Here is a 26,038-nt window from a genome sequence, read left to right on the forward strand (position 1 = left end):
TGTGTCAAAAAGATATTTTACATAAATCTGACCATCTTTCATAATATTCACAGACTTCATTCATTTGGCATATGACTGGGATTAAAGGAATGTAATTTACAAACTCTACGGGATATATGTATCAAAGGGGCAATTTTGGGGCAAAATGATTGTTCCAGATGTACGAAAGACACAATTCTATTCATTTCGATGGGGGTTTTGTTTCTTTGATATACTGTATATGGTAAAGTGGTGTGTCCACAAATGGCAACCCTCTTTCATTGATACGTGTCCCTATGTCTATTTAAGAAAAATAAGAGCTCCAGGTCAAGGTTAGGGGGTTGAAGCACGAAGGTCATTCCAGCATTCACACCCATAGTACAGAGTATAATAGTCACGTTGGATATACCTCCTTGCACGTTTTACACGTTTTACAAGGAGCAAAACAAGCATCAAAACATTTAGCAGCATTTTATTTCCACAACCACTCTGAAAAAATGACAGAAATATTGAAATACCCTATTTGGCCATGATGGCTTTGGAGCAGGGGGGGGGGGGGGTAGGGGGCAACTCCAATCATCAAGGGTAACCAACAGGTCAGGTTTTCAGGATATCCCTGAGTCAGCACAGGTGGCTTAATCAGTCATTGCTTCCGCATAGGTGGTTCAATCAGTCTCTGCTTCAGCACAGGTGGCTCAATCAGTCACAGCCCTGGGGCAGGTGGCTCAATCAGCCTTCACCTGTGCTGAAGCTGGTATATCCTCCAAACCTGACCTGTCGGTGGCCCTTGAGGACTGGAGTTGCCCACCCCTTGCTTGAGAGAGTTCTGATGTGAACTGGAATTGTACCAGCCATATGACATTAATATGGCATTCACTGGTCCAGGAAATGGGTTTCCAAGTGGAGAATACAGTAGACAAGTAGCTACTTTAATAAAATAAAAAAATACATGTACTGTATACTGTGTGACAGTAGAATGAAGAGTAGCAATTTTGGGTAGGATGTCACCAATGGTTTTTAAATTAATGTGCCTTTTAATGAAAAGGCAGCTGATCTCACCAGTCTCTCAGCTGCAAGAATAATCAAATCAAGTATCCAAAGCGGGTTCACACACAACTAGATATGCAGGGTTTAGCATCTTGGATATTTCAAAGTATAAAGTTTCCTGTCCAGGGCTCCTATATTGGGGAGAGGAGGAGGAGGATGAGGGGGGGTGGGGGAAAATGCCATCCTTTTCATTCTCTTCTCCCTTGGCTGCTCCCAGATGAAGAGTCCATTTAAAGGGGGAACACCAGAAATCCAGAGAACGTGGAATATTTCCAGCCTCCCATCAGGTTTCCCCTCTCAAGTTTTAGGTAGGCCTTGTCTCCCTTCTCCATCTGAACGAGGACCCCATTACTGGCCGCTTCCCTGGTCACATCTTGGTCTCCAGCAAAGGCAGAAATGACTGACCATCCATTCAACATCAAGCTCACCTAGGTAGTAAGAAAGAACCAATGACAGTGACTATATATATATATGTTTGTGTGTGTAAACATGTCATTAATATATACACATACAGTAGGTTGTGTCATGAATGCCCTGTTGTAGTAATTGCCCTAAGATGCTGAGCTCCTGCTTTATCAGGGGTCAGTGCCTGTGAAGATACATTGTTTCTACAATGTCTCTTAGTTCTGGACAGGCGTTTGCAAATGCTTGCATGGGGATGGGGTGGGATGGGGGGAATGGGCGTGGGGTGGGGGGTGGGGGGGATGGGAGGGGGGGGGTGGGGTGGGTGGAGGGGAGGTTGTTATTTCACTAACAGTTCCGTTAACTGGTGGTCTTATTTTTATTAGACCCCCTGAAAGTGACCAAAGTAGAAATCATATCAATGATAACATTTATATAATTTATCAATTTAAATAAATTATATTTATATATATATATATATATTAACATTCTCAGTTGTGTCATTTAAATTGCAGAATTGAGTTTTGATCAGCCAGGTTATGAGCGTGATGGGATAACTCAGCATTTTACAATAAAACATTGTATTAATCTCGTTGTCTGCCAAAGTGTCAGTGAATTTCAGGAGATGCCTGCTGGAAATGTCACACAATTTCAGGCGCCTTTGTTTCCTGGGTTGCAAATGATAATGAATGGTGTTTCACACAGGGACACGTGTCCCTCTCCCACCCTGGTGACAAAGCACCTGGTAAATAGGAATTCGTTACTAGAAAATTGTACTAAGGCAGCAAGAAAAAAATAAGGGCAGGTGTTTGTTTTATAGACACAGACATGAATGCCCAGAACACAGATTTATACCACATAAAGGGCCTGGCTGGGGAGATTTCCCCTGATCCTTCTGTAACATCATTTTTTGTGAGTCCTACAAATATGAAAGACACAGCAACGGGACACTCGCTAATTAAGCAACACAACATTACTAAAACTGGGTCCAAAACAGGTAAATGAGGAAGCAAAAAGGGACAGGCACTCCAATGCAAAAAAAGGGGGATATTTAATGGCTCAACGTTTTGGCTCATGCAAGAGCCTTTAGGCGAGCCGAAAAGTTGGGTCATTAAATACCCCCCCCCTCCTTTTTTTTTTTTGCATTGGAGTGCCTGTCCCCTGCTTACTTAATATATATATATATATATATATATACACATACACACATACATATACACACACACACACACATACATACACATACATACACACACACACATTTTGCATATACTACAGGTCAACACTTTAACCATTTATCGGCTGCACATGTCTTTAAGACACCTTTTGTATTGTCAGTGTGACTTGTGATTGCTACAGATCCGGACATTTTTAAGGTTGTCCACAAATTGTTGAAACTCAATTAAACACATTTGGGGTATCTGTGTGTGTGTGTGGGGGGGGGGGGGGGGGCACTGGTTGAGTTATTTGAATGCAGCACAGCCTTTAATAAATCTATGCTGCTCCAGGACCCCAGGAGGTAAGGAGTAACCCCAAATGACACGGGTTGGTTCATTTAATATCTTCATATGTTATCAGAGCTGAGAGGGTGTTCATTGCAGTTAGCGCCAGCATTGCACTGTGACATTATCACGAGGCTGATTGCAAAATGATACATTTTTGGGATCAGGGTGAGGGAATTGCCAACACAATTCTTTACAAAGAAACAGATATAATATTATGACAAGCGCAGCATATTACTATATATAATGTTTTACAATTCATTGTAGGAATCACCTTGATAATAATTAAACATAGTTTCATGGTGTACATCAGTACCTATCTAATGAAGTATTTGCCATCATGTCTATATCCTGCCAAATATATTCCACGGATTCTTTTGAGCGCAATGGGGGGGGGGGGGGTCTTGATTGATACATGTGTTGCGGTGATTTTGCACCAGTTTTGCACCCAGGACACTCTGATAAATAACCCCTCCCCCCCCCCGCCCCCTCCTAGTCTGTACATTGAACAGCTACAGCACATATACAATGATTCAGAGAACAGGTCCTCACCTGGATGGTTTGTCGGTTGTAGACTTTCACCACGTGGAAGTTGAAACTGTAGATCCCCTTTCTGGGCGATATGAAGGTGCTCCTTTCTGAGTCAAAGTTGCTTCCAATATTTACCAAGATCTAGAAAACCAAAGGTAGAATGTGGCAAAGGCAGAATGTGGCAAAGGCAGAATGTGGCAAAGGCAGAATGTGGCAAAGGCAGAATGTGGCAAAGGCAGAATGTGGCAAAGCAGAATGTGGCAAAGAGAGAATGTGGCAAAGGTATAATGTGGCAAAGGCATAATGTGGCAAAGGCAGAATGTGGCAAAGGCAGAATGTGGCAAAGGCATAATGTGGCAAAGGCAGAATGTGGCAAAGGCAGAATGTGGCAAAGGCAGAATGTGGCAAAGGCAGAATGTGGCAAAGGCAGAATGTGGCAAAGGCAGAATGTGGCAAAAGCAGAATGTGGCAAAGGCAGAATGTGGCAAAGGCAGAATGTGGCAAAGGCAGAATGTGGCAAAGGCAGAATGTGGCAAAGGCAGAATGTGGCAAAGCAGAATGTGGCAAAGGCAGAATGTGGCAAAGGTAGAATGTGGTAAATGTAGAATGTGGCAAAGGCAGAATGTGGCAAAGGCAGAATGTGGCAAAGGCAGAATGTGGCAAAGGCAGAATGTGGCAAAGGCAGAATGTGGCAAAGGCAGAATGTGGCAAAGGCAGAATGTGACTTCACTTGAGAAACAGGAATGATGTGAAATACTTTGATCATTTGTATTGACTTCTTTATTTATAAATCTGTTTAACATGAATTAGCCATCATTGCAAGTACAAAATCATAATCTGTCAAAGGTTTTAAGACAAGGCACTCACTGTCCCCACACAGACACACTTACACAGACACACTTACACAGACACTCACAAACACACCGCAGTATTTCTTTGGTGACCGTGTTTGTAATGAGACCCAGATACTTCCCTATACACTCGGGGAGGGAAAGTTGTATTGTAAGAAGCTCGTGTATTTCAAGAACCTTTCTGCTGGTCCCATAACGGTTCTGATTACTGTACCTGGGAAAATGAAATCCCACTCACTCACAGTGTGCTATGTGCTATGTGCTGTGTGCTGTGTGCTGTGTGCTGTGTGCTGTGTGCTGTGTGCTGTGTGCTGTGTGCTGTGTGCTGTGTGCTGTGTGCTGTGTGCTGTGTGCTGTGTGCTGTGTGCTGTGTACTTTGTGTGCTGTGTGCTATGTGTGCTATGTGCTATGTGCTATGCGCTATGCGCTATGTGCAATGTGCACGCTGTTTTGCATTTCTGCAAAGAAAAATACACCTTTTGTTTTAGTCTCGTAATTTATAATGATGTAATTATTAGTAATGTAGACACTTTCAGTCAATGTTAAAAAAAAACACTTTAGTCTCTGCCCCAAACCTTAACTTAAGGTCTCTAATAACTATTTTATTTAGAAGTTGGAAATTGATAGAAGAAATTGAAAACTCTTGATATTTTGAATACAATCGTTCAAATATGTGTTTCTTTACCTAAAATCCTATTTATTAGCATGGATCCTGCTGACGCTATGTTCTTTGAATACAAGTTTGAATTTGTTTTAGAAATCCTTACCATGCAGATTACTGCACCCTATTTAATAGGCAGCGAGCTTCATGCTTGTGGGGTTTACAATGTATTCGTTTATCTTCCCTTTTTAGGTGTTTTAAGCTTGATTCCAACTGCCTTGATTTGAAACACCAGGTCACGCCAATTCCCAATGTAGGGTGTCTATAGGTAGAAATGCATGCTTTCCATCTATCAATGTGTCAGCTGTATGTCCTGAATTAAAGTAATGTAATAAACCCTACACATCCCCCCTCCTCTTTATTTCTTATTCCTCACGCCTCTGAAAACCCCTGATCTCTTTTATTTCAACATAATGCAATCTGTGGGATGTTACAGGATGGTGGTGCTGATATATTCCTGTGGCGAGGGACCGAAGGGATTATTGAAATGTTTCTGCTCATGTCCAGCTCTGTATTTTTAAGGAAGATTTTGAAGGTGAAAGCTACTAGACCTGAAACTGGCATATTACCATGTGAAGACACTGGGTTTCCTTACAGCATTCACTAATATGAAATCCCTGGCTTTACACCAACTCAAATTTAAGGTATTCAAAATACACAGAGCATCCCACGTCTATCAGGGCGATTCTGTGTGGGGCCTGCCAAGTAATAACGAACAAGAAGAAGTCTTCTTCTGTAATGTCTCCTGTTCCCATTGTCCCCGTTGAAAGGAGCTGCAATGATGTCTATGTTGAGGATTTTACAATCCCAAATTCAGCATTTTAGGCACAGGTTCTCTATGTTGTAAAGTTTTGGGAATATTTGATAAAACTATAGGGACATCGACTATAATGATTGTAATAGTCCTGTAATGGTTTGTGACTCAGTTATGTAGGGAGAATGGGTTTAAGATTACTGCCTGTTTGTGGTAATATTCCGATTTCTTTTGTATTGCAGCATATGTTAATTTGGGGATTAAGGGATCCCAGTCGCTGCAATATATGTACAGTCATTTGCCCCATTGCAATACTTTCCTACCAACGTACCACAATGCTATGCTCACCTACCCACCAGCCTTTGCCACCCATGCCTACCCACCCAACACTGCATTCACACATCAACTAATCTGCCCCATAAACCACGGCTCATCCACTTTGCCATCACCCACTCTTACTTCTTCACCATTCTTTGCCATGAACCCTTGCTCACCAAAACCCTCACCTTCGCCCCTTCACCATTCTTTGCCATGTACCCTTGCTCACCAAACCCTCACCGTCGCCCCTTCACCATTCTTTGCCATGTACCCTTGCTCACCAAACCCTCACCTTCGCCCCTTCACCATTCTTTGCCATGTACCCTTGCTCACCAAACCCTCACCTTCGCCCATTCACCACTCTTTGCTGCAAACTCTCCCACCCAAGTCCTGAAGGTTACCTGGTCAAAGTAGATGATCATGGTCCTGTTGCTCATCTCAGAAGGTTCGTGGTTGGTGCTCCTGATGGCAGAGAAAGCCACCTTGGCGCTGCCTGAGCGCACGGAGATGCCCAGCGCTGTGCCCGTGGGGTCAGACGTTGGGCTGGAGTCGCAAACCACCAGGCACTTTCCCTCCAGCACGATAGGTTCAGTCTCGTTCTGCCCACACGCCAGCCCTGCCAGCCATGCCACCCCCAGCAGTAGCTCCAAGCCCCACATCTCTGTAGCCTACTGGGCAGTGACAGACAACTGGGCAGTGGCAGACAGCTGGGCAGTGGCAGACAGCTGGGCAGAGGCAGACAGCTGGACAGTGGCAGACAGCTGGACACTCAGTGATCCCGAATACCACACCTTTCAAGTTACAGATCTAAACGTTTGCTTGGTTTATAGGTGCCTGTTTTGCTACCTGTCCCTTTCTGCTTTTGTAAATAGAAATATACCATCAACCTTAATTAAGATATAAAACTGGTGTCCAAAAAGCTTTTTTCCCCTTTATCAGTAAGTGTGCCCTCTTGGTTCAAGAGCTCTCTCACAAAGTGCCTCTGACCACTTCCAGAGTGCTCTGTACAGCTGGGGTCCTCTCGGTGCCACCTCCTCTCGCTGTGCCACCTCTCTCCTCTCGCAGTGCCACCTCTCTCCTCTCGCAGTGCCACCTCTCTCCTCTCGCAGTGCCACCTCTCTCCTCTCGCAGTGCCACCTCTCTCCTCTCGCTGTGCCACCTCTCTCCTCTCGCTGTGCCACCTCTCTCCTCTCGCAGTGCCACCTCTCTCCTCTCGCTGTGCCACCTCTCTCCTCTCGCTGTGCCACCTCTCTCCTCTCGCAGTGCCACCTCTCTCCTCTCGCTGTGCCACCTCTCTCCTCTCGCTGTGCCACCTCTCTCCTCTCGCTGTGCCACCTCTCTCCTCTCGCAGTGCCACCTCTCTCCTCTCGCTGTGCCACCTCTCTCCTCTCGCAGTGCCACCTCTCTCCTCTCGCAGTGCCACCTCTCTCCTCTCGCTGTGCCACCTCTCTCCTCTCGCTGTGCCACCTCTTCCTTTGGTCCCTTCTCCTTGCCCCCGGGCCACGTCCCCTAGTTAAAGTGCCTCAGTGCCTGCATTCCAGCTGGGTGGAGGGAAGATGCCCCTGGACAGGCAGATGCGCTGGATACATAGCGCAGCTCCTGCTTGAATGTAGATGGATTCAATACTAGAAGCAGAGCACAAAGACGCGCAGGAGAGAGGGGGGGGGGCACCTCCAAACCCACGCCCCCCACCATGCCCACCGACCAATCCCTGGCCAAAACCTTCCACTGGACAGCCAACCCAAGGCCAGCTTGCCATCCTCCACGTGATGCGTGGGGCTTTGTTATAGGTATGAGATGCAGGTGATGAGTGGTCCAGTCTGAGCCATGTCCAGGTCTGAGCATAGCAACTGGGACCTCCAGTAGGCTGTGCTGGTCCCCTCCTATACTACTTGCTTTAGACGCTCTGTCAGGTAAGTCAGGGAGACATACACCTCTATCCATACACTGATTTACAGTATCTCTCAGCTAGAGCAAGATCCTGGTGCCATGTATGGTACAATTCATTCCAATTTTGTAATATATATATTGTATTTTTCTTTATGTGGAATATCCTCTGGGCCTGAAGGGAAATATTAGATGGGTGCTGTTTTTGTTTCCCATCTAGTTTCGGAAATACAATTGCTTTGTGCCCTTTGTAGTCAAATCAGAAAATATTTTAGTTTTAAAAAGTGGTTTTGAAAAAAAAAAAATCCCTTTTTTGTTGTTGCTTTGCTGTGCTATAACTATGTACTTTTTTTTTTTTAATCCTCCTTTGGGGAGTATATTAACTTCAAAATGAGGTTAAATTACTTTTAAAGTATTTACCATGGCTTTCCATAGTAATAAAGAGGTGGAAGCACTGGATTAATTCCCTGAGTATGTGTGATGTTCCAGGACAGTGTCTGGTAAACTTTAAGATGCATCACACAGAGAAGGATCCAGCGGTTCAGATTCTTTATTCTTGCAATAACTCTTAGGTTTATGTGACAGACACCATGCTTTTCAAGGATATAAACAACTGGCCTGAGGCTAAAGACTTTTATTTGGCAGTTGTTATTACTGTCAGCTGTAAGATCTCCCACGTCCTGGGCTGTCTCCATTAGGTGCAATCTCACATACAAGAGCTGGTGATCATTTGCGACTCTTTTTTATTTATTTTTTTAGGCGCTCCATTGAGAAGAGACAGATGAAAATGAAATACATCTTTCCAAATGACTATGCCCCCCCTCCCCCCACCAGTGATGGCTACCCTTTTTTGCAATGCTGGGCCTGGCAGCGAAAGGGTTAAGAAGTATCAACAACTGCTGAGGGCCAGAGGATGTCCGACATGGGTCAAATTCCTTTATTGGCTTTTTTTTAAATCTTCTGTTTGTTTTAATTAGTTAATATCGTGGGATTAAAGACCCTAAATGTAGTTTTGGATATCTCTGCCTAGAACACTCCTGCCTATTACTATGTCTACCACCCACAGGGTACAGCAAGTGCAATGTGTGGGAAGTGTTGTAGTGGTTGTTTGCAGGGTTCAGACATACTTAACAATGACTGCACAGGATAAGTGGACCTTAGGTGGGCCATGAGCAGGAGGCATAACCAGTAAGCACTAAGACAATGCGATCCAGTTGTGGGCCTACAGGACTTGTTCTAGATCAGCTGAAGTGAACAATCGAGCTTTTTTGAAGTCCATGGGGAGCTTTCGCCGAAAAAAGTTTGAACGGCTGATATAGAATAACCCCTTAAGTAAGTTAGCACACACTAACACCACTCACCTTGGTTGTGTTGGCGTTCCATTGAGCAAGGTGTAGTGAATGAGGCCCTCAATATGTTGCACGTAGAGAGCTTCAGAGTTTCCTCCTAAGTTTGTGGGCCTTGTATGTATGTATAATTTCAGTTATAAAGCACCAGCTGTGTACTCAGCGCTTAACATTACAATACAAAGTAAATAAAGTACAAACACTGGGGATAAGCGCAACAGGTAAATTACAACATAAGTCAAGGGGAATCCCTCTCCCGAAGAGCTTACACTCTATGCATGCAAAATTGGACATGTTTAGAACCGTGAAAAATGTCACTTTAAAAATAAACTGCAATTCACCAAGTCAAGATTTCCCCCGCCTGAAATATGAGTGTTGCGAGAAAATAGAGATATACGCTAATTTGAATATGCAAAGTATATTTAAAGGTTTTAAATTAGCATATTTCCAGGTATCTCAGGAGTGTTGGCAGGTAACTCTCCACATGTTGTACAGATGAGTGTTTTGGGAAGTATATGTCAATGGGCATTCTGTTACATAGGTCTCTCCCTCAAAATTGACAATTTCGTTCAAATTGTCACCTGATTTTTTGGGGCTTTAAGGTTCTATCAAACTTTTTGGCGAGTTTTTGAAAGTTTGAGCGGAACTAATTTGAGTAAGTTCTACTTGTGAGACTTAGGTCTTTATTCAATATTCTGTGAAGCTGCTTCCCCACGATGGAGAAGACTTATGTCCCACTCATTTGAATAGAGCAAAATCTCTCCTTTTTTTTTTCAAATAAATCAGTTCTGTAACATGATAAAATACTTGTAACATTTTTTTTTTAAACTCTGAATTACATTTTTAATGTATTATAATGTAACAAGCAATTGTGTTTCTGTGGCAACCATTTACAAAATCACATCCCCTTCCTCTGCTGAAACAGACTGGCACACCCCTATTTGAGCCCCGCCCTCTCTCTAGTAGTATTCCTCCAAGTAAAGGGAGCGCTTGTAGTTCACATGAAGAATTTGTGAATAAAGAAATGAGAATAATGGTGAAGCCAAAAGTGACAGTGAATTTAAACCAAAAAAGATGTTGGTCCCACTCACAAAATGGTATGATAAAGATAGCGTATCAGAGATCCACCTCTCTCTGATGGGAGCACTACAATGGTCCCTCTTCTTAAATAAGGGTCCTTGCTTCCAGTATAGCTCGAGAGAAAGAGAACTCACAATAGTGTAATATATCCAAAATAATATACAGTGCACAGAAACAGATTGTGTATATAGAGGACTCTGTAACCGATGCTGGTGCTCCGTCGGTCCCACCCTCCCAGCCTCCTTCACATCCGTACACGTCACTTCCGCCGATGGCTCTCGTTCGGGCGGAAGTAGCTCTCGGGACACTCGGCTGCCAGTGCTTGGACTGCAAGTCCTCCTAGTATTTCACATGGATCAACATTTGTTGTCTCGTATTTACTTTGTGTTGGTTGCATTTTATTAACCCATTAGGTATAGAAGCGCCCAGTTACATCCTTTCTTTTCTATACTCTCTCTAGCAGTGCAAGAATTGTATCTAGTGACTGCCTGGTCACATGATCTTCCCCAAAGAACTTAGCATCTTTGGTCCTCTTCTGCTGCACTGACAGCCATGTAGTGAACCCCCGAGCCAAATCTTCGCTGATCAATCACAGGAGAACGGATCGATCGGCAACTTAGCCAATTACTTATCATTGTGTGGATTGCATTGATGCACATATTAAAGGGAAAAAATAAAGAAACGGTAACATGCACTTCTGCTTTAAGTTTATATGGGCCATGTTGAATTTTGGAAACCTAGAAGGTAACAACCAGGGTATAGATTTGATGTTGTTTTCCTAATTTACATATTCAGCTGTGTCTTTATGGACTTTTATTTTGATTATTTCACGTTCATGCATTAGAGACATTTCATTTCCCATATACCCTGCTATTAGTTTTCCTGCACGGTTTCTTATTTGGGTTCTCTCGCTCCCCTTTCCTAACAGGGATTGCAGTAATAGCATTTGCATGAGACAAAATGGAAGACATTCCTGAAGAAGCTGCCTTAGGCTTTTTCTCCTTTGCCTCCTACTTCAAGTGTTTAATTAACAAGTAAACTCCGGTGTTTGTATTTTTGCTTTAGAATGGATGTTCGGATATCTGATAACAGTTCTGCGGCTTAGTGGAAGGTGCGCTGAAGATGGAAGAAAATGAAGATGCTAATACTTGGGCAAACATTGCTCTAGTTTGTGTAAGAAATCCACTACTGGCTTTGACTATAGCCTTGCAGACCTATGCAGTTGCAAGCTTCCTCTGGCAATCTATGGCACATGTGCTGCTTCTCATTGCAGCTTCTGCCCTGTGCTTCAGCATTGGAGGAATACTCACACACCCTCCTCCTGTGATTGGATCTCCGCCCTTTATATCCTGGGCGTTGGCACTGAACCAGTGCCGAGCATAACTCCTACCTGGGACGTTACTGTCTCTGCCACAAACCGCCCCAGGCCTCTCTCCTAGCGTTCTTATCTTCCAAGTTCCTGAGTATCCAGAGGCCTGTTCCTGTCTCCTGTGCTGAAGCATTGTTGCCAGCACTGGTACCTGCTGCATTCACTCCTAGCAGTGGCTACCCCTAGTTTCCTGCGGCCTGCTGCTATCTCTATGCAGTGGCCTGCCTTGGACTTCTGCGCTGAAGCGTTGGTTTCCCCGACGCTGCCCTGCGGTGTACTTCGGCCAGCCTGCTGTCTCCCCCTGCTGGGACCGGCGTCATGGGCCGAGGCTGCTCCTCGCGCAGAGGCCACTCCCGGGCTCACGCTCCTAAGCTGAAGCAGGGAACTCCTGTCTGCCTGTTGCCGATTCCTTGCTACGACTACGACCACCCGGATGTCTTCTATCCTGACCCTACTTCGGCCATCGATTGTCCTGTCTTCTCCTACCCCGACTTTGGCTTCAATAACGACGATGCTGCCTTCTCCAATCCTGACCCTGCGATGTACGACTACGAACTGGGCACTCCGGATCAGTCTGCGCGGACTAAGGTCGGTGATTATATAACCCCACCTCAGCCCCGCGGTCCGGTCCCGGTTTGTGGCGAGCATCGGCGTAACAGTTTGCAACTGGGAGACAAATAGTTAACACCCAAACAAAGGAGGTGTATCGATGTAAGGCGTGTAATATAGTGCATGCGTGTGCGCCACCATGGGCGCGTCAATTAGAGTTGGCTGTGTCCAGGCCTTACATTCTATACTTGGGCCGCGTGCGCGTACGGCAGTGAGCGTTGAGCCGGCAGATCGGAGGAAAGACCTAAAAAGTATCTTTTCGCGCCACTGCCGTTTAGCCAATCACAGTGAGGCTGCAATACAGATTGAGAAAAACTGGCTGAATTGCGCATAGGTTCGCTCGTATGTTTCCATGAAAATTACGACTATTTCAATAATTTAAAGTTTTAAAAACAACAATACACTTTAAATGTTTGTTTTTATATACACAACCACGCCACCGTTTACAACTATATAAACGAAACGCGCGCCACATGCATGCGCAAAGCCGGGCACGCATGCGCACCAGCACCAACTATAAAACAAGCCTAAGACTAAATAAATGTTGTTTTGCAGCTGCATCAATTGTAGCACGCTGGTTAATCGAGTTTCTTACACTTGATGAAGATTGTTAGTTAGGGAGGTTCACATCACCTAAGACCCTGAGTTTTTCACGCCAGTAAAAGCGGAAGAATGATGCACAGAGACACAGAAACATCCTGCAGACATGGGGGTCACGTAAAGAAAAACTACTTGCTGAAAAAAAAGAAAATTTAACGACCACTCTTACCTGCATGCATAGATCAATAAAAGATCGATGATATTGATTGACTAATGCATTGTTCAGTGAGGATTACTTAGAGTACCTTTCTTAATGTATTATTTCAGATCTTGAAGGATCAATTTTTTTTTTGTCATTTTTATTAACATAAGTTTGAAGCAGGGGGTCTCTGGAGCTGAACCCCACTCATTTCACTTCCACGGACCCCCTGGTTCCCGAGATACAGACCTCCGGAGGGGGTGCCGATATCTCTCTGCTTTTTAAAGCTCCCACTTCACGTGGGGCAAAAGGAAGCCGCACGGGATGACATCACGGCTTCCTATTGGCTCGCAGGGTGCTGGAGCTTTGAAAAGCCGCCATTACGTGATGCCTGCTAGTGAAGCAGCTAGTGGCGCCCCCTATGGAGGTATCTCGGGAAGAAGGGGGTCCACGGAGCTGAAATTAATCGGGTTCAGCTCCGAAGACCCCCGGCTTCAATCATATGTTAACAAAAAAAAAAGAAAAAAAAATTGCCAAAAAAACCCCCAAATTACCCATTTGGATTGCCGCTAACATATACAGCCCCAAAGTTAGTGCGTTGGATAGTTAAATGGATGTTCGACTTCCCCAAGGGTTGAGCTTGTTAAGCTTCCTTGGGTTGCTATAGCAACTAATTACAAAAAAAGGCACAGCACTCCCTCTTTTGAAAAAGGCGGCCATATTGTGAACCCGGGGGAGCAGGATCTTTACCGATCAATCCAAGCAATGGATCGACCGGCAGCTTGGATAATTACATTGCCTTAAAGGTTAAGCAACTGCTACATCTATTAAAACAAAAATAAATAAAGTAATGCAAACTGTATTGCCACTTTAATACATTTTATAGGCAAAAGCTGGTCAATTCCGGGCATTATTGAAATCCCTGCTCTCTGATTGGTTAATATTCCGGTCATTATCCAATCAGTAATGGCCCGGATTTTTTGGCACCCTGCCAAGTTTTTCAGCCAATCAGCTTTCAGTTTTCATTCACAAAGAGTGAAATTTGCTCTTAGACAGGGGAGGTGATTGGACAGAAGGCACCAGCCAGACACTGACTCCTCCCCCTCCCTGCCTGCAGCCAGACACTGACTCCTCCCCCTCCCTGCCTGCAGCCAGACACTGACTCCTCCCTCTCCCTGCCTGCAGCCAGACACTGACTCCTCCCCCTCCCTGCCTGCAGCCAGGCACTGACTCCTCCCCCACCCTGCCTGCAGCCAGGCACTGACTCCTCCCCCTCCCTGCCTGCAGCCAGGCACTGACTCCTCCCCCTCCCTGCCTGCAGCCAAACACTGACTCCTCCCCCTCCCTGCCTGCAGCCAGGCACTGACTCCTCCCCCTCCCTGCCTGCAGCCAGGCACTGACTCCTCCCCCTCCCTGCCTGCAGCCAGGCACTGACTCCTCCCCCTCCCTGCCTGCAGCCAGGCACTGACTCCTCCCCCTCCCTGCCTGCAGCCAGGCACTGACTCCTCCCCCTCCCTGCCTGCAGCCAGGCACTGACTCCTCCCCCTCCCTGCCTGCAGAGAACTCTGCACAGGAGAGTGAAGGGAAAGGTCTGTGTGTCTGTTGTGTGTTTTGCATGTGTAAACGGGCCAGCAGAGTGTTTTATTAGTGTGTGCGTCTTCTGTTGGTGTGTGTTTTGTGGGTGTAGAGGGGGCAGCAGAGTCTTGTTGATGTTTTTTGCTGTGTGTGTTTTGTTGGTGGAGAGGGGGAGCTGCAGTGTGTGTTTTGTGGGTGTAGAGGGGGGGTGGGGTGCAGTGTGTGTGTCTTCCGTGTGTGTTTTGTGGGTGGAGGAGGGGTGCAGAGTGTGTTGTTGGTGTGTGTGTCTGCAGTGTGTGGGTTTACAGGGGGCTGCAGTGGGTGTAGGACGGGGGCTGCTGGTGTGTGTTTTGTGGATGTAGAGGTGGCAGAGTGTTTTGTTGATTTGTGTGTGTCTCTGCAGTGTGTTTTGTAGGTGCAGAGGGGGGACTGCAGTGTGTGTTTTGTGGGTGGAGGAGGGGTGCAGAGTGTTGTGTGTGTGTATCTGCAGTGTGTGTTTTGTGGGTGTAGAGGGGGGCTGCAGTGTGTGTGTCTTAACTGTGTGTGTTTTGTGGGTGTAGATGGGGGCTGCTGGTGTGTGTTTTATGGATGTAGAGGGGGCAGCAGTCTGTTTTGTTGGTGTTTGTGTCTGCAGTGTGTTTTGTGGGTGTTGAGGGGGCTGCAGTGTGTGTGTGTGTGTGTGTGTGTGTGTGTGTGTGTGTGTGTGTGTGTGTGTGTGTGTGTGTGTGTGTGTCAGTAGGTGTAGATGGTGGAGGAGGGCTGCAGAGTGTGTTTTGTGGGTGTTGAGGGGCCTGCAGAGAGTGTGTGTGTGTGTGTGTGTGTGTGTGTGTGTGTGTGTGTGTGTGTGTGTGTGTGTGTGTGTGTGTGTGTGTCAGTTGGTGTAGATGGTGGAGGAGGGCTGCAGAGTGTGTTTTGGGGTGTGTGTGTCTGCAGTGTGCTTCTGTGTTTTGTGTGTTGTGGGTGTAGAGGAGGGGGGCTGCATAGTGTGTAGGGGGGACTGCAGTGTGTGTGTGTGTGTGTGTGTGTGTGTGTGTGTGTGTGTGTGTGTGTGTGTGTGTGTGTGTGTGTGTGTGTGTGTGTGTGTGTGTGTGTGTGTGTGTGTGTGTGTGTGTGTGTGTGTGTGTGTGTGTGTGTGTGGAGGGGCTGTGTGTATGTATAATTTCCTTTTAATAACCTTGCAGTAAAAGCAAAAGAATGTAGACGATCATGCTGATAAAAATCAATATGACTACAAAAATGTATCTTTTTTTATGAAACATTTGAAAAATTTAAACATAAGCCTACATTTAGCCTACAATAGTAATAATCCCCTCAGAACAGGGCATTACTGGCCAATAATGCCCTTGCTGGGTTAAAGTCCCTTGGCTTCGCCTCGGGCCTTCAACTCTTCCAGCCAGGGCATTATTGGCCAGTAATGCCCTGTTCTTCGGGGATTATTACTTAAATAACTCATTAAAAAAGGCATAATGAGTGGGATCTTTTTCTCTGTCTAATACTACACAACCGATGTATTAAAAAAAGAACAACATATATGATTTTGAATGTAAGCGTGGTACATTAAAACTCATTAAAAAGAGCATGAGTGGGAAGGGAAAGTGGTAAGTATTTTCTAAGACTACACAACCGATTTATTAAAAACACACAGGATTTGGAATGTATTGCTGCTTAAAGTTAGAAGTCGGGTAGCTGCAGCATTAGCAGGGAGTGCTTTCATTTCCTTTTCTGTTTGGGTATAATGAATCAGAGTGATTGTCCCAGAAAGCATTAATTTATATGTGCTTTAAAGTGTCAATCCAAGCATCTTAATTAAAAATATATACATATATTATTATATACCGCCTTTGATTACCTTTATTGAAAACTAATTACCTAAGCTGCCGATCGATTCATTCTCCTGTAATCAATCAGCAAAGATCCTGTTTCCCGGGGTTCACTAAATGGCTGCCTTTCCGTTTCAACTCAATCCTTCAGTCAGTGTAACTCAGCAGCTACAATGTATCCTTATACTACTAAGGTAACATTATCTATTGTTACAGTTTATTGGCAACAAAATAATCACAAACAGGAAAGTATTGCAAAGATCTTGCACTGCTGGGGAGGTGTGCTAAAGCCTGCTCTAGAAATCAAAGGATGATCATTATATTAACGCACATTTAAAATGGTATTAAGAGTTGAATATTCAAATTTAAAAAAAGGTCAGCATTATCTAACACTACAGAACTGATTTAAAAAAAAACCAGACATGCATAGTATTGCTTGGATTGCTAAAAATATACAATGCTATATCACTTTTATCTTTCCCTTAGAATGAACACTACGTCATCATATAAAAGATTTGTAAAGTGTATCACTGCTATATACTTGTACACTACCGTGTTAATTGACTACAAAAGAAGAATATGTTGTTGCAATCAATTCAGTGACTCAAGACAATTTATAAATACTTCCTTAGGTTGTTTCTGAATTAACTCTGTTGTACATTTCTTTCAATTTAATGAAGATAATAAGATTTTAATTAGATTTCTAATAAGTGTTTTTACCTTACAATCAACATATGATTAGCCAGGTAATTTCCCCTCATTTGCAGCAGCTGCAGCTTAAAAACATTCATTAGTTTACATTTGTTTACCCAATAAATTAAAATGTATTTTAACCCCTTCTGTGCTCCTGCTCTACACAGTTCAAGCGGCACTTTAAAAATATATATATATTTTTGTTTGTTTGTTTGTTTGTTTTAATATATGCATCTTTTTGATTATCTTTATTGAAAATTGATTACCTAAGCTTCCGATCCATTAATTCTCCTGTGATCCATCAGCAAATATCCTGCTTCCCTGGCTTCATTTAATGGCCCTCTTTCAATCCATCCTTCAGTCAGTGTAACTCAGCAGCTACAATGTATCCTTGTAACATTGCCTATCATTACAGTTTACAGCTCAAACTGCTGGGAACATTTGCAACAAATTATCACAAGCAAGGAAATGTTACAAATATCTTGCCCTGCTGGGGAGGTGGGCTAAAGCTATAGAAATCAAAGGATGAACAGTATATTAAAACTTATATAAATGGCATTATTAATAATAATAATAATAATAATAATAATAATAATGAGAAAAAATGCAGTAAGTATCTAATACTACAGAACAGATTTATTAAAAAAAATTTAAAAAAACATTGCTTGAATTGATCTGCTCTTTATCCAAACTCCTGAAATACAGTAAGGTTAGCAAGTAGATGAAAATACTTAGTTTTATAATAAGATTTTCATTGGTACAACGCTGATTTTCTTATGACAGCTCATTCTGGTCACCTAGTACCGTGTGTTTGCAAATAAATCATAATAATGTTTTCTCCACATGGAGGTGTGGATAGTATTTAAAGAAACATCATATCTAGGTGTTGAAAACAGCTTACACAGACAGGCTCTGTCGGAGCTCTCCAAAACAGATTTACAATTTTCTTTGATGGTTGTAACCTCCGCGTGTTGTAATATATCAACATACAATATAAGACTGAAAGGATACTTGCAAAGGTATGGCCCATATTTAGTAAGTGGTGCTATGTCATAAGAATTCCTGTTGATAGTGCATTATCTTTTGATAAAGGTGACGTGTAACAGGTGCCGTAGCCCAATTTAAAGAGTGTTTAGCTGCATATAATAAGCAACTGAAACCATAAACTAATTTGTGCTTCTTCAATGTAAATTAGTTCAGCAGTTTGATACTATTCCACAATGCTTTGACACAAGCACATTTTACGGTGTTAATAATCTTTAGATGAGAATAATAAGCACTAATGCTTACTAAGTAGTCCGGTCAGCAAATCTTAACAAACAAACAGTACGGTCAGCTCATCCTTCTGTACATTATGTTGCTTTAGGCTGGGGGAGGCATTAACTATCAGGTCCTTAGATAACATTGCATGAAATTATACTATACTTAAGGGTTCCATATTACAACATCACCAAAGCATGGACGAGGCCAATAATAAAACAGAACTCCAGGTGCAGCGGCCATTATTTAAAACAAATCACGCGGTGTATACCTTGGAATACCCACGTCATGGCGCGGGATTTCTTCCAACCGTACCGCCTTAAGACGCGAGTGCAGGCGAGTGCAGAAAATGGCATTTTAGTGTTCTGGCTTTTAATCGCCTGACATTGGCACGGTAGCACAGTACTGTACACATTGCAATTCATTCATTTCATTGCATTTAATTGCACACAACCCATGACATTCAAACAAAGCAACCGTGATAAACACGTGTGCCTGGGGCGATTGGCGACGTTAATACCGCGTTGTACAGCAGCGCACACAAAAACGGCGCCGTGATTTGCTAAAATAATGGCCGCTGCATCTGTAGATCCCCTAACTGTTAAGGGCTTTACTACCAAATGCACATGCATTTGAAATAACATAATACTTTGTGACATATCCATTTGCAATATGATTTTTGTTTTTAGGACCTACAACTAATTCAAAATAGCTTAAGGTTTCAGATAGTGACGTCACAAATACAAATACAGGCAGACACAGGTAGTGCCATTTAATGACAGTTATGCACCATTATGCTATATTTGCAGTACAGCCCGGTAGACATTAAGAAAGCTCGGAGCGTCTGTCTCCTGTCCATTTGTAGATCCTTGGAGGAGAAATAAAAGGTGTCCCTGTGTTTGGCACCGAGTAGTACATTAAAGCAGACTCGGTGTGCACTTGCACCCCTTCCCCCCCCCTCCTCCTCCCCTTCCCCCCCTCCCCCCTCCCCTTCCCCCCTCCTCCTCCCCTTCCCCCCTCCTCCTCCCCTTCCCCCCCTCCTCCTCCCCTTCCCCCCTCCTCCTCCCCTTCCCCCCCTCCTCCTCCTCCCCTTCCCCCCCTCCTCCTCCTCCCCTTCCCCCCTCCTCCTCTTCCCCTTCCCCCCCTCCTCCTCCTCCCCTTCCCCCCCTCCTCACCTTCCCCTCCTCCTCCTCACCTTCCCCCCCTCCTCCTCCTCCTCCCCTTCCCCCCTCCTCCTCCTCCCCTTCCCCCCCTCCTCCTCCCCTTCCCCCCCTCCTCCTCCCCTTCCCCCCCCCTCTTCCTCCCCTTCCCCCTCCTCCTCCCCTTCCCCCCTCTTCCTCCCTTCCCCCCTCTCCTCCTCCCCATCCCCCCTCCTCCTCCCCATCCCCCCTCCTCCTCCCCTTCCCCCCCTCCTCCTCTTCCCCCCCTCCTCCCCATCCCCCCTCCTCCCCTTCCCCCCCTCCTCCTCCCCTTCCCCCCTCCTCCTCCCCTTCCCCCCCTCCTGCTCCCCTTCCCCCCTCCTCCTCCCCTTCCCCCCTCCTCCTCCCCTTCCCCCCCTCCTCCTCCCCTTCCCCCCCTCTTCCTCCCCTTCCCCCCCTCTTCCTCCCCTTCCCCCCCTCTTCCTCCCCTTCCCCCCTCTTCCTCCCCTTCCCCCCCTCTTCCTCCCCTTCCCCCCCTCCTCCTCCCCTTCCCCCCTCCTCCTCCCCTTCCCCCCCTCCTCCTCCCCTTCCCCCCCTCCTCCTCCCCATCCCCCCTCCTCCTCCCCTTCCCCCCTCCTCCTCCCCTTCCCCCCTCCTCCTCCCCTTCCCCCCTCCTCCCCTCCCCCCTCCTCCTCCCCTTCTCCCCTCCTCCTCCCCTTCCCCCCTCCTCCTCCCCTTCCCCCCCCCTCCTCCTCCCCTTCCCCCCCTCTTCCTCCCCTTCCCCCTCCTCCTCCCCTTCCCCCCTCCTCCTCCCCTTCCCCCCTCCTCCTCCCCTCCCCCCCTCCTCCTCCCCTTCCCCCCTCCTCCTCCCCTTCCCCCTCCTCCTCCCCTTCCCCCCTCCTCCTCCCGTTCCCCCCCTCCTCCTCCCATCCCCCCTCCTTAAGGACACTCACTTTAAGTACACTCGCGAGTAAGGACATGTCTCCAATAGGCAAACGCCAGCTAACGCATGCGCCTGTCAGCACGTCCTGAACAGCAATACCGGCTCCCTACCTGTACCGAAGCTGTACGTAAGCGGGGACACTATAGAGCCTGTTACACATGCGTTATTTACATCAGTTATGCACGTATATAACGATTGCAGTACAGTACATGCATCAATAAGTGGGGAAAAGGTAGTGCTTCACATTAAGTACATTTTCGCTTTACATACATGCTCCGGTCCCATTGCGTACGTTAATGCGGGGTATGCCTGTATTACATTTTATTCCATCTTTCTTTTCAACATTATTATCCAACCTTTACAACAAATACTCACCTATTGTTCCACGATTTATAAATAATACTACCTATTACGCATTTACATCCCGGGCAACGCCGGGTCTCTCAGCTAGTGTATATATATATACTGCTGCGGCACAGTTTATTCGAGCATTTGCCCGTTCTGTGCCGCAGCAGTAGACTGGCGCGCGCCCGAGTGTGACGGGCGCACGCCGAAGCAGCGGAAGAGCGCCCTCCGATCGGGGCGCTCTCCCTACCGCTGCCGGGTCCGCCGGGTCCCCCGGAACCCCCTGCCGCTGTCCCGCGATCGCGGGACACCAGGGCTCCCTCGGGGAGCCCCTGGACACGCGTGCAGGGGGCGCACGCTCCCGATGACGCGTGACCGCGCGTCTATGACGCGCGGCACGCCGAGGGGCGGCCACTAGCAAGCCGGGAGATTTCCCGGCTTGCGGTACCGACCACACTTCAATAAAGTGTGTCGGTAGTGTATGAACAAAAAACAAACAAAAGCGCAAGCTCCATAGCACGTAACTGAGTAAAAAAATAAGGTACATTTATTTAAAAAATCCGCAACCCATAAGAATGTGCACTTACAGGATTTTAAACAGAACCATTCGTGGGAGAGAAATCTCTATTGTGGTCATCTGCGGTGGTAGGGTGAGTCCCAGGTTTGCAGAGTGGATGTAAACAGCCCAGGTTCCCCATGAACTCCTATACCGAATTGGCAGCAAGATATAAAGGCATCCAATGCCTGCACGTCCTTTGCTCCCTCATACAATGGTTGCTAACACTTGAAATTACCGCTAGCTGGAGCGCAGGGAAGCCAGAGACTCCAAATACACCAACACGAATGCGATGACGTCACAGCTCTACGCGTTTCGTCACATTGCGGCGACTTCGTCGGAGATATGTGATTGTCAAGGACAGCCAATTAAATAGGCTGGATCAAGTAAACCTATTTTCACATTGGTACTAAGTTTCACCACAAATCGTATAACTCTAAAATTACTATAAATATCAACATTACAATGAATAACAACAAAAAACATCAATAATTATGTTGTTCACATCATACAATGAAAATAGCTAAAACTAAACAATTTAATTATGTATAAACTCAACTAACACAATGACATGTTAGAGAAAGCTGTCCCACTATTACCAATCTAAGTTTCATCAAATATGGAAGAAAATATATATATATATATATATATATACAAAATTAAAATTTAAAGCCTAAACCTATAATTTTAGTTTCAAAAGATATTAATAAATCAATATATTAATTAGAATATAATATTATGAATATATAAACAACCAAATACCACTACACCATATAAAAATGAATGATAGAAAAATCTAAATAAAATTTAAAAAATATATTAAAATCAACCTATTTAATTCCTTGTGTGATGAGAACAACATTCACAAAACAATCTTTACATTATATGTACTAACAAAAAATATTAAATTGATCATTCACATTATAATCTAATTACATATAATAACAACAATTGTTACATTAAAAAATAACTAAAATTATAAAAAGATAAAGGAAAAACTGGATTAACTATTAAATAACACCTACTTTAAGGAAATATCATATAATATAGAGGAATCCCCTCCTAAAACACAGAACCCCATTCTAGGATAGGGGGAGAGGAACTGAACTAGCAACCAGAGCAGCAAGGCAGGAAACTAAACCAGTGTGCTAGTATCCAAGCACTCATTAAGACCCCTGGGAGAAAGTGTACCAAGTGAGTATATCCAAAAAGACTCTCTCATACATAGTGTCTTAAATCAATCTCCCCCTAATAGGGTACTCGGAATACTCGCAACACCCATAATAACAAGTCCCTTGGGATCCTTTTGGTGTACTTGGGGAAAATGTTGAGGAACACTGTGTGCCAGCACTCCCTTAATGATGGAACGTCTGTGTTCCAGGAATCTGACACACAGTGCTCTTTTAGTGCGACCCACAAGCTTATTACAAAGGATGAACTTAAATTTCTTTATGTAGCCAATCCGCGTATTCCTATCTTCTACCACTTCCCGAAGGTGCACAAGAGCCTTGTGAACCCACCAGGTAGGCCCATTGTGTCAGGGGTGGAGTCTATGACGTCGAGTGTGTCTAAATACGTGGATCATTTTTTACAAACATATGTGGTCCATCTTCGTTCGTATATAAGGGACACGCTCCACGTCATAGACTCCCTCTCTTCTATACAGTGGAAATCTACTTTTCAATGGGCCACCTGTGACGTTCAGTCATTATATACATGTATTGGGCATGATAAGGGTATCGAGGCTGTTGCGCACTTTTTTGGGGGGGGGTGGAGATTTACATGTATCACAATCTAATTTCATCCTCTCCCTTGTCGGCTTTATCCTTGGCCACAATTATTTTCTGTTCGGGGATAGCTTCCATCGACAGACCTGTGGTACGGCCATGGGCACCACATTTGCTCCCAGCTATGTGAACCTGTTTATGGGTTATTGGGAATCCAGATTTATCTGGCCCAATGCACGGCTGGGGGCGGGTCTCGTGTTCTATGGCCGGTACATTGATGTCATCTTGATCATATGGGACGGAGATGGGGGTGACCTTGAGCAGATACTGACCGACTTTAACTTCAATGATATGGGCCTCAGATTCACCCACCAGATTAATGCATCTAGTATTGTCTTTCTAGATTTGGAATTGTCAGTAGATTTGAATCTGAATATCCAGACACGGGTGCATTTCAAGGACGTGGCGGTCAATGGCTATATACATGCAAAAAGTGCACATTATTCCAAATGGCTAAGCAATATCCCCCTCAGTCCGTTTAATAGACTGAGGAGGAATTGCTCGTCCGACCAGGTGTTTGAGCTGCAAGCCGGTCGTCTCATCGACAATTTCAAGCAAAAGGGGTATGATATGTCTCTGGTGCAGGAGGCATTCAAGAAGGTCAGGTCGGTTGAATGTGTGGATCTGTTAGCTAAATCAAAGCTCAAACAGTGCAAACAATCCATGCCTTTGGCAGATATCAACACAAACAACTGTGGGGTTAAGTTTATTACAAAATTTAATGGTTATTCCCACAAAATTAGACAAATGATCAATCGCCACTGGAAAGTGTTGCTCTCAGATCCGCACCTCAGCAGTCAGTTGTCCACTGTGGCACCACTGGTCTTCCGCAAGGGTCTAAATATCAAGAACATCTTGGCCCCAAGTAGACTTAGTGATACTTCAGTTGAGAATAGTGGTTCACAGTTATTGTCTGGAAACATTAGGTGTGGCAGATCTTTATGTCTAATGTGTAGACATCTGCATCTGTCAGATACTTTCTCTTCATTTAGCAACAAGTCTGAATATACATTAAAAAGTTCAATCAACTGTCTCTCCACATATATAGTGTATGTTTTATCTTGTCCATGTCAATTGCAATATGTGGGACGCACTAAAAGAGCACTGTGTGTCAGATTCCTGGAACACAGACGTTCCATCATTAAGGGAGTGCTGACACACAGTGTTCCTCGACATTTTTCCCAAGTACACCAAAAGGATCCCAAGGGACTTGTTATTATGGGTGTTGCGAGTATTCCGAGTACCCTATTAGGGGGAGATTGATTTAAGACACTATGTATGAGAGAGTCTTTTTGGATATACTCACTTGGTACACTTTCTCCCAGGGGTCTTAATGAGTGCTTGGATACTAGCACACTGGTTTAGTTTCCTGCCTTGCTATTCACTGCCTTGCTGCTCTGGTTGCTAGTTCGGTTCCTCTCCCCCTATTCTAGGATGGGGTTCTGTGTTTTTGGAGGGGATTCCTCTATATTATATGATATTTCCTTAAAGTAGGTGTTATTTAATAGTTAATCCAGTTTTTTCCTTTATCTTTTTATAATTTTAGTTATTTTTTAATGTAACAATTGTTGTTATTATATGTAATTAGATATAATGTTAATGAATGCACTATGTGAATGATCAATTTAATATTTTTGTTAGTACATATAATGTAAAGATTGTTTTGTGAATGTTGTTCTCATCACACAAGGAATTAAATAGGTTGATTTTAATATATTTTTTCAATTTTATTTAGATTTTTCTATCATTCATTTTTATATGGTGTAGTGGTATTTGGTTGTTTATATATTCATATTATTATATTCTAATTAATATATTGATTTATTAATATCTTTTGAAAAACTAAAATTATACAGAGGCGGCACACTTTATCCTTACCTGGCTAGTGCCGCAAGCCGGGAGGTGTCCCGGCTTGCTCGTTTATTTCCCTCGGCGTGCCGCGCGTCATCGATGCGCGGTCACGCTTCATCGGGAGTGTGCGCGCATGGCGCGCATGCCCAGGGCTCCCCGAGGGAGCCCTGGTGTCCCGCGATGTGGGGGATTGCAGTGGGGGGCTCCGGGGGACCCGGCGGACCCGGAGAGGGGAGGGGGAAGCCCCCCTGATCGGAGGACCGATCCTCCGAGGCTCCGGCGCGCGCCCGGGACACCTCGGCGCGCGCCCGGTTTCTGTTGCGGCCGAGACTGGGCAAAGTTAAGAATAAACTCGGCCGCAACAGTAGGTTTAGGCTTTAAATTTTAATTTGGTATATATATATTTTCTTCCATATTTGATGAAACTTAGATGGTAATAGTGGGACAGCTTTCTCTAACATGTCATTGTGTTAGTTGAGTTTATACATAATTAAATTGTTTAGTTTTAGCTATTTTCATTGTATGATGTGAACAACATAATTATTGATGTTTTTTGTTGTTATTCATTGTAATGTTGATATTTATAGTAATTTTAGAGTTATACGATTTGTGGTGAAACGTAGTACCAATGTGAAAATAGGTTTACTTGATCCAGCCTATTTAATTGGCTGTCCTTGACAATCACAAAACTCCTGACGAAGTCGCCGCAGTGTGACGAAACGCATAGAGCTGTGACGTCATCGCGTTTGTGTTGGTGTATTTGGAGTCCCTGGCTTCCCTGCGCTCCGGTTGGCGGTAATTTTAAGTGCTAGCAACCATTGTATGAGGGAGCAAAGGACGTGCAGGCATTGGATGCCTTTATATCTTGCTGCCAATTCGGGATAGGAGTTCATGGTGAACCTGGGCTGTTTACATCCACTCTGCAAACCTGGGACTCACCCAACCACCGCAGATGACCACAATAGAGATTTCTCTCCCACGAATGGTTCTGTTT

The 26,038-nt window shown here is 44.8% G+C and overlaps 2 protein-coding genes across 2 annotated transcripts in view; one reads left to right on the forward strand and one right to left on the reverse strand.

Annotated features, from left to right (window-relative positions):
* The window catches only part of C19H16orf78 (chromosome 19 C16orf78 homolog), a 178,931-nt gene that overhangs the window by 93,012 nt on the left and 59,881 nt on the right, over positions 1-26,038 (forward strand). The gene's annotated exons all lie outside the window — the stretch shown is intronic.
* On the reverse strand, positions 141-7,674 carry CBLN1 (cerebellin 1 precursor). The gene is made up of 3 exons (XM_075576997.1): positions 6,447-7,674; positions 3,483-3,602; positions 141-1,454 (listed from the first exon to the last, which is right to left on the reverse strand). The coding sequence occupies exons 1-3, from the start codon at positions 6,702-6,704 to the stop codon at positions 1,257-1,259; spliced, it is 576 nt and encodes a 191-aa protein (XP_075433112.1). The 5' UTR covers positions 6,705-7,674; the 3' UTR covers positions 141-1,256.

Source organism: Ascaphus truei, chromosome 19 (genome assembly GCF_040206685.1).
Source record: "Ascaphus truei isolate aAscTru1 chromosome 19, aAscTru1.hap1, whole genome shotgun sequence".
NCBI lineage: Eukaryota > Metazoa > Chordata > Amphibia > Anura > Ascaphidae > Ascaphus > Ascaphus truei.